Source organism: Cebus imitator, unplaced genomic scaffold (genome assembly GCF_001604975.1).
Source record: "Cebus imitator isolate Cc_AM_T3 unplaced genomic scaffold, Cebus_imitator-1.0 Scaffold102, whole genome shotgun sequence".
Classification (NCBI taxonomy): Eukaryota; Metazoa; Chordata; class Mammalia; order Primates; family Cebidae; genus Cebus; species Cebus imitator.
The window spans coordinates 629,129-638,867 of record NW_016107417.1 but is presented as its reverse complement, the minus strand read 5'-3'; the positions used below and the strand labels follow the sequence as shown (position 1 = coordinate 638,867).

The following is a 9,739-nucleotide window of genomic DNA, read 5'->3' as shown; positions in this document are numbered from 1 at the left end:
AAAAAAAAAAAAAAAGAAAGAAAAAGAAAAAGAAATACATCAACCAAACATTTCTTTGGGGGTCAATGAAATAGTAAATTCATGACATTAATAATAAGAAGAACAATAATAATAAACCCAGACAAGTTGGGACATCCTATAACTGGATAATTTAATAGGTACTTTAAGAATTAGATTATTTACATAATATAAAAATTTAGAAAGATTATGACTGCAACAAACTATTCAAAGTTTTAAAGAAATCTCAGAGAAACAGTTACTAAATTCAGCTTCGTTGAGATCATACTTTGTTAACTGGGACTACCCTCTAAGATCTTTTTGATTATGTTATAAAAACAATACCTTCTCCACATTAGAATTTTACAATCTAAATCTGAGCTGAAAATTTTAATCAATATGTAGAACCAAGAATCATCAAGCATTATTAAAGATTTAACCAACGTTGTACCTTCTCTGGATGTAAAACTGGGAATACTTATACTAGTTTACTAACAAATAACAACTAAAAAAAACAGGAATTAACTTAGAATGCAAACCAAGTTGTGCAGCCCAATTAAAGTAAAAGCAAGATACTTAAATATCTTTAGTAACACCATTAAGTGTTTAAAATCTCTTTCCAGGTATCAGGACAGAGGATTTAAAATGTTAACAGGCTCTCCCCCTCCCAAAGTAGCCTACCAACTCACCATCTGCAAAATCGCTCCATACAGCCGCAGGAGCACTTTCCGAGGCTCATCGCCAACAGTGGCTGTGGTGTCAGGTAGAGAGCACTGGAACAGCATGTTGCTAAGGCCACCTCTGTTGGAAGTAAGAGGACAGTAAGTATCTGCAATGAAGGTGAGCTAAATCCCTCTTCTTGGATAAATATGGATGAAAAGTCAGGGTTACACAACTGCTACCTTGTCTCAATTTATTCTCTCAATTAACTCCACCAGTCACATTAAAAACAGACTAATTCCCTATCTGTTTTTCTAGATTAGAGGTGGGGAAAAGTTTTTGAAATTGAGAACGAAGAAACCCCATTCCCACATACCTGCAAACTCAGATTCTTCTAGAATCCAAAATCTCCATTATATTTCTGTAATTAGTAGGTTAAAATTTTTTTTTTTTTTTTTTTTTTTGAGACAGAGTCTTACTCTGTTGCCAGGCTCCAGGCTGGTGTGCAGTGGCGCCATCTTGGCTCACTGCAACCTCTGCCTCCCAGGTTCAAGCAATTCTCCTGCCTCAGCCTCCCGAGTAGCTGGGACTACAGGCGCACGCCACCACGCCCAGCTAATTTTTGTATATTTTAGTGGAGACAGGGTTTCACCATGTTGGCCAGGATGGTCTCAATCTCTTGACCTCATGATCCACCCGCCTCGGCCTCCCATTAAAATCTTGAGGTAATATTTAAACCTTCCTCTTTCATTTGACAGGTATTAATTGTTCCAAGATCTTCTATGCTACTGTAACTAAAAATCTGTCATCTGATTCTGACTAGTAGCTTTTTCAAAAACTTGCAACATTAACTGTTCTCTAGGGCCTTCAGATGAAACAGGAGACCTCAATACTCTAATCACACACACCAAGTAAGTAGCTAAACCAGGAATCAAATCCAGGCATACAGCTTCAGAGTTCTTGCTTGTTAACTAACCATGAAGAGTTGTCAGAGATAGGAGGCAAAGCTGGAGAGCACCATGTACCACATTAAAGATGTCATAAAGGGCCGGGCGCGGTGGCTCACGCCTGTAATCCCAGCACTTTGGGAGGCCGAGGTGGGTGGATCACGAGGTCGAGACCATCCTGGTCAACATGGTGAAACCCCGTCTCTACTAAAAATACAAAAAAAAAATTAGCTGGGCATGGTGGTGCGTGCCTGTAATCCCAGCTACTCAGGAGGCTGAGGCAGGAGAATTGCCTGAACCCAGGAGACAGAGGTTGCGGTGAGCCGAGATCGCGCCATTGCACTCCAGCCTGGGAAACAAGAGCAAAACTCCGTCTCAAATAAATAAATAAATAAATAAATAAATAAGTCATAGAAGGCCGAGCACGGTGACTCACACCTGTAATCCCAGCACTTTGGGAGGCCAAGGAGGGTGGATCGCCTGAGATCGGGAGTTTGACACCAGCCTGGACAACATGGTGAAACAAACCCTGTCTCTACTAAAAATACAAAAATTAGCCCAGTATGGTGGCATGCACCTGTAATCTCAGCTACTTGGGAGGCTGAGGCAGGAGAATCGCTTAAACCTGGGAGGCGGAGGTTGTAGTATGCCAAGATCACGCCACTGTATCCAACATGGGCGACAGAATGAGACTTGTATCTCAAAAAAAAAAAGATGTCATAGTAGCTGTGTGAGTAGCAAAATCGCCTTCTATCAGGACTACTCTCTATAAACCTATGACACAAACGTCTCCGTGTCCTATCACTGCTATAACAAATTACTACAAATGTGGTGGCTTACAGCTGAAAACAGATTCTGACTGAGCTAATGAATTTTTTAAAATAAGGGTAACTAGGTGGAAATAGGGAGTTGGTTTAAGTTTAATGGGTACAAAGTTTCAGTTTGGGAAGACAAAAACATTCTGGAGACGGATGGTGGTGATGGTAGCACAATGTGAATGTACTTAATGCCACTGAACTATAAATTTTAAAATTGGTAAAATGGTATTTTTGATGCTGTTTATTTTACCACAGTTTTATTTACTTTATTTTTATTTTTTTCAGACAGCTGGAGTACAGTGGTGCTATCTCTGCTAACTTCAACCTCCGCCTCCCACGTTCAAGAGATTCCTCCTGCCTCAGCTTCCCAAGTAGCTGGGATTATAGGCAGATGCCACCATGACCAGCTAATTTTTGTATTTTGGTAGAGACAGATTTTGCCATATTGTCCAGGCTGGTCTCAAACTCTTGACTTCAGGTGATCTACCCACCTCGGCCTCCCAAAGTGCTAGGATTTCAGGCGTGAGCCACTGTGCTTGGCCTTATTTTATCACAGCTTTAATAAAAAAAAGAATGAAGTACTGATATATACTACAATAGGAAACTTCAAAACATTATGCTAAGTGAAAGAAGACTGTCACAAAAGACCACATGTTATATGATTCCATTCATATGAAATGTCAGAATAAGGAAATCGATAAAGTCCATTAGTGGCTGCCAGGAGTTGGTGGGGAGGGGGTACTCAGGGGTAGAGGATGATAGCTAAAGGAAACAAGGTTTCTTTTTGAAAGATGAAAACATATTAAAATGGTAACAGCTGCAAGTATCTGTGACTACACTAAAAGCCACTGGATTGTATAATTTAAATGGGTGAATTGTATGGTATGTGAACTATCTCATTTTTTTTCTTACCAATTAAAAAATATGAATGTGCTTCAACTTTCCCCAGATTTAAGTAAGATATATTTAAGAAGTTTTTTCAAAGGTTACTTAAAATGAAAAACCATCATGAGTGTCTAGGAACAAGACAGCAGAGTCAGGATCTATTTTCCCAGAAGGTTGTTTACCTTAGTTAAGAAGAACAAAAATAAAGGCCGGGCGCAGTGGCTAATTCCAGCACTTTGGGAGGCCAAGGCGGGTGGATCATGCGGTCAAGAGATAGAGACCATCCTGGCCAACATGGTGAAACCCCGTCTCTACTAAAAAAATACAAAAATTAGCTGGGCATGGTGGGGCATGCCTGTAGTCCCAGCTACTCGGGAGGCTGAGGCAGGAGAATTGCTTGAACCCCGGAGGCAGAGGTTGCAGTGGGCCGAGATTGAGCCACTGCACTCCAGCCTGGTGCCTGGTGACAGCGCTAGACTCTATTTAAAAAAAAAAAAAAAAGAACAAAAATAAAAGGGACCTCTCTTGTTTTCCCAAAGCAAGCTGTGAAGCAGGCCAACAGTGTGTAGATCAAAGGAACAAAAAGCAGCCTTAACCTCGCTGCTAAACTTGGGGTGGCGCCTCAACTGTGTGACTTATCAGAATCCCCCTGCCGTGTCTGGTCACAGCCAGCATAAGTTTCTGGCTACCAAGCAACAGAACAGGCATTAACACAGAGTTAAAAGCCCTAGTTTTTGTTCCGGTCACATACTCTGGAAATCTCAGTCAAACGCAAAAGCAAACAGATGAAGTACTGTTCTAAATTGTGTAACCTGATTCAAAGCTTACTGCCATACTGCTAAAGAAGGAAAGCAGACTAGCTTGGCCAGAAACAAGCTCACAACCCAGAAACCCTTCATCTGTTTTGTATTACCTGAAGCCTCTATTGTTCAACAGGTCTTAGTGAATAAATTGTCAATTATTTTTTAGTGACAGTCAAAATAAATGAAGTAACATAATTGGCACCAATAACTCAAACTGTGAAAATTTAACTAGAAAAAAAGCCAGTTACCAATGAATCAAATAATATAACTAGGGACAATAAAATCTGGTGGGAAGAAATGCCAGAAATGGTAGCAAAAATATAACAGTCCATTTTATCATATAATTTATCAAAAATATCTTCCCAAGTAAAACCTTAGGAGCGCTCAAAGATTTGTAAGAAGTTTTAAAACCACAAACTTTTTATAATCTGGCATACCAGCTTTATAGGTCATAATTAAATATGATCAGCATGGGCTGGACATGGTTGCTCATGCCTGTAATCCTAGCACTCTGGGAGGTCAAGGCAGGCAGATCACTTGAGGGAAGGAGTTCAAGACTAGTCTGGCCAACACGGTGAAACCCTGTCTCTACCAAAACTACAAAAATTAGCTGGATATGGTAGCACATGCCTATAATCCCAGCTACTGGGGAGGCTGAGGCAGGAAAATTGCTTGAACCCAGGAGGTAGAGGTTGCAGGGAGCCGAGATCACACCATTGCACTCCAACCTGGGACAAGAGCAAAACTCTGTCTCGATATTAATACACACATACATACATACATACATACATACATATATATATGAGAGGCACGAGATACTCAAGCAAAATCTCAAATAAGTGACAATAACACACTTATTCCACACTCAACACAATGAAAGGAAGGAAACAGAAAAGAGCAGGAAGTACCTGCTGGTAGGAATTCTTACCCCTGCCCTCCAGACCCAGTGGTGCAGGCATCACTAACCAACTCATGATTCGTTAAAACAGAATACTAAGGGAATAATAAGCAGTGTAAAGAGGTTATCTTACATAAATTGTTAATCAAAAATTAAAAGATTCACTTCCGCTTCTAATGATAGCCAGAACTAGGCAAGAGAAAGAAGTAAAAGGCATCCAAATTGGAAATGAAGTTAAATTATTCTTGTTTGCAGACAAAATGATCTTACACATAGAAAACCTTAAATATGGCTGGGCACGGTGGCTCACACCTGTAATTCCAGCATTTTGGGAGGCCAAAGCGGGCGGATCATGAGGTCAAGAGATCAAGACCATCCTGGCCAACATGGTGAAAACTCATCTCTACTAAAAATACAAAATTATCCCGGCATGGTGGCGCATGCCTGTAATCCCAGCTACTTGGGAAACTGAGGCAGGAGAATCGCTTGAACCCAGGAGGCAGAGGTTGCAGTAAGCCAAGATCCCGCCATTGCACTCCAGCCTGGGCAACAAGAGTAAAACTCCATCTCAAAAAAAAATTATATAAACATTATGAATAATGCTCCAATGCTTCAGCACTTACATCAAATACACAGGTTATAAAATTATAAAATCCTGGCCAGGCACAGAGGCTCATACCTGTAATCCCAGCATTTTGGGAGGCTGAGGCAGACAGATCACCTAAGGTCAGGAGTTTGAGACCAAACTGACCAACATCGTGAAACCCCGTCTCTATAAAAATACAAAATTAGCTGGGTATGGTGGCGCACACCTGTAATCCCAGCTACTCGGGAGGCTGAGGCAGGAGAATCGCTTGAACCCAGGAGTTAGATGTTGCGGTGAGCCGAGATCGCACCACTGCACTCTAGCCTGGGTGACAGAGGGAAACTGTCTCAAAAAAAAAAAAAGAGGTTATTAAATGCTTGTTACATTCTACAACACTCTAAAGCCAAGAAAAATCCATGCTACATGCTACAGTGATATCACTTAGAAATCTGCCCGAGGTCTTGAAATATGCCATCTCTAGGCCAGACAGTGGCTCACGCCTGTAATTCCAGCATTTTGGGAGGCTGAAGTGGGGAGATCACTTGTGGTCAGGAGTTCGAGACTACCCTGGCCAACATAGTAAAACCTCGTCTCTACTAAAAATACAAAAATTAGCTGGGCATGGTGGTGGGTGCCTATAGTCCCAGCTACTCAGGAAGCTGAGGCAAGAGAATTGCTTGAACACAGAAGGCGGAGGTTGAAAGTGAGCTGAAATCACACCACTACACTACAGCCTGGGCAACAGAGTGAGGCCCCATCTCAAAAAAAAAAAAAGTACATACATACATATATATACACACACACACACACACACACACACACACACACACATGCCATCTCTAATGTTAAACATCTATTTTTAATTATTTGGGTTTTTTCCCCTATCATTTTCAGCAACGGGGATATTTTGGGATTCATGTATGTAAGTCAGCTGAATGAATGGTCAGACAGATGACAAACCTGAGGAACTGTTTGCTCCAACTGTAACACAAAGATTTCCACCTAGGCCGGGCGCAGTGGCTCAAGCCTGTAATCCCAGCACTGTGGGAGGCTGAGGCGGGTGGATCACAAGGTCAAGAGATCGAGACCATCCTGGTCAACATGGTGAAACCCCATCTCTACTAAAAATACAAAAAATTAGCTGGGCATGGTGGCGTGTGGCTGTAATCCCAGCGACTCAGGAGGCTGAGGCAGGAGAATTGCCTGAACCCGGGAGGCGGAGGTTGCGGTGAGCCGAGATCGCGCCATTGCACTCCAGCCTGGGTAACAAGAGCGAAACTCCGTCTCAAAAAAGATTTCCACCTAGTAAATTAAGGTAAGAAGTTACCTAACCAACTGTATTTTGCTGAAAAGCAAATAAGCCACTGATACCTCTGCAAACTGTCTGTAAGTCACAGGGCACCCAGTCCATTACATACAGGGTTCAGTCCCCACAGCTGAGGGCCTGGACCTAGGAGAAAATACAGCAGGCAGTTTCATGAATATCATCTAAAAGTCAAAATGAATAAAAGAAAAAAATTCACAATATAACGAGTGCCTCAGCAGAAAAATGATCTTTAAGCCATAGGGCTGGATACATGAAAAAGAGAATATAGCAAAATATCAAAACAGCTACTGAATTTACAGCACAAGGAAAATAAGAAAAAAAGCAGATTTTTGAAAAATTTCTTCTAACCATCTAAAATTCAAATTGCAGCTACAGCTCAGGTGGAAAAAAAAAGTGCTGCAGTAAAACATCAGCTTCTATATGGAATAATCAGGAGGGCCTTAACTCCCAGCTCTCTGAACACAATAAAATCCAGGAGGTACCATTAAAAGAACGGGCTAGGCCAAGCACAGTGGCTAATACTTATAATCTATCTCAACACGTCAGGAGGCCAAGCTGAAAGGATTGCTTGAGCCCAGCAGCTGGACACCAGCGTAGGCAACATTACAAGACCCAATCGCTACAATTTTTTTTTTTTTAATTAGCCAGGCAGGGCTGGGTGTGGTGGCTCACGCCTGTAATCCCAGCACTTTGGGAGGCCAAGGCAGATGGATCACGAGGTCAGGAGATCATGACCATCCTGGCTAACACGGTAAAACCCCATCTCTACTAAAAATACAAAAAATTAGCCAGGTGTGGTGGCTCACGCCTGTAGTCCCAACTATTATTTGTGAGGCTAAGGCAGGAGAATCACTTGAACCTGGGAGGCAGAGGTTGCAGTGAGCTGAGATCACACCACTGTACTCCAGCCTGGCCCACAGAGTGAGAGTCTGCCTCAAAAAAATAAAAAATAAAAAAAATTGGCCAGGCATGGTGGCATGAGCCTGTGGTCCCATGTACTTGGGAGGTTGAGGTGGATGACTGCTTGAGCCTGAGAGGTCAAGGCTGCAGTGAGCCATGATCATGTCACTGCATTCCAGCCTGGGCAACACAGTAAAACCCTGCCTCAAAAAAAAAAAGAACAGTCCAGTCCAGGTAGAGTACGGATTCTGCACAAAATAGCTGTGTGACCTTGGGCAGGCCTCCAAGCCTGTTTTCACACCATAAAATAATGTAGCAGTATCTAACAGAGGTTTTGGTGAAGACTGCATGAGATCTTATGCTGTTCACTTATCAGCACCAATTGCAAAGCAAAGGTTAAGCTTTAAGAGGAAGCCAGAAGGAAGAAAGGGTAAAGCTCAGTCTTAAGAATTCTACTCCAGTATGGCTCAGCCTTGACGCTTCGTATCTGGGGCCAGGTCATTCTTTGCTGAGGGGCAAGTCTGCCCTGTGCACTGCAGCAATGTTTAGCAGCAACCCTGCCCTCTATTCACTAGATGCCAGCTGTACCACCGCCACCATGGTAACAATAAAAACATGTTCAAACCTTACCAAATCGGGGGGATAAAATCACCCCACTATTATTCTACTTTTTTCCTGATTCTTTCTGCAGTTTTTACCTATTTTCCCTTCCCCAAAATTTGAACACCAATTTGTTCTCTAGCTTGATTCCCAACATATCATCTTTTCCTTCCTCTACTCAAAATAATTTCTTCCTCCTGATTTGCCTACTTCAGTTAACAGTAGTGCCTTTTTGCCACTCACCCAGGCTCAAAATCTTCCTCGTTTCCAATGGCCTGGTCCTCTTCCTATCTCCCAAATTCTCTCCTCCTTTCCATTCTCATTGCTCCTGCCCAAATGTACATCCTCCCCCAACCCCCACTACAGCAGTCTCCTCTCTGTTCTCCCAGCTTCTTGGTCCCTCTCCCCTCTAAGATATCCCCCAGGCCACCTCAGAAGTGTTCCTAAAATGCAAATTTCAAGCCACTGTCCTTAGTGCAGTTCTCGGAACACAGCATGCTTCTCTGCCTACCCTTCCCACCCAGGAGGTCCTTCTACCAGGCATGGCCAGCAGTACTCCCTCGCACTTTCTCATAAAGTGCTTGCATGCCTTCTAGCCTAGGCTGACTCCCAGTCAATACTCGACAAAAAGAGTACTAGGCACATTAAGATATGTAAATACATTATGAAAAACATGGAGATTACGATCTCATTGTGGAAAACTAAAGATAAGGGCTATGCCCTCACCACACAGCAGAATGGGGAGATTCAATGCCAGCTGACAGAGAATGGAGATCCTGGGAAGAGGCTAGACAGGCTGACAGGACTCCACTGGAGGGGAAAACAGGAAGAAGAACGTGGATATCACTGAAAACAATATATGATAAACAGCAGCAGAAGTGCTTTTATTATTATAATTATTGAAATTCTACTCCTAGCTGGGCACAGTGGCACATGCCTGTAGTCCCAGCTAATGAGGAGGTGGAGGTGGGATGATCGCTTGACCCCAGGAGTTCCAGGCTGCAGTGAGCTATGATCCCACAACTGCACTCCAGCCTGGGCAACAGAACAAGACCTTGTCTCCAAAAAAAAAGAAAAGAAATGCCACTCAACCTTCTGATTCCTAGTCCAGCATGTAAGAAGTTTAGAAGTCGTCACCTGATCCTAACAACATGTAAAAAGCTGAGTGAACCGAAAAATCAACTCTCAAAGAAATGAGGTCGGCCAGGTGCGGTGGCTCACGCCTGTAATCCCAGCACTTTGGGAGGCCGAGGCGGGTGGATCACGATGTCAAGAGATCGAGACCATCCTGGTCAACATGGTGAAACCCCGTCTCTAC

At 42.8% G+C, this 9,739-nt stretch overlaps 1 protein-coding gene across 6 annotated transcripts in view; it reads right to left on the bottom strand.

Annotated features, from left to right (window-relative positions):
- The window catches only part of CHKA (choline kinase alpha), a 69,487-nt gene that overhangs the window by 48,410 nt on the left and 11,338 nt on the right, over positions 1–9,739 (bottom strand). For all 6 annotated transcript variants that reach the window (XR_001827654.2, XM_017536959.2, XM_017536960.2 and 3 more), the window contains exon 2: positions 687–798. Coding sequence is in view for 5 of the 6 variants with exons in the window: in XM_017536959.2 (XP_017392448.1) it covers positions 687–798 (112 nt within the window). In the remaining variant the exon portion in view is untranslated. The remainder of the gene's footprint in view (positions 1–686; positions 799–9,739) is intronic.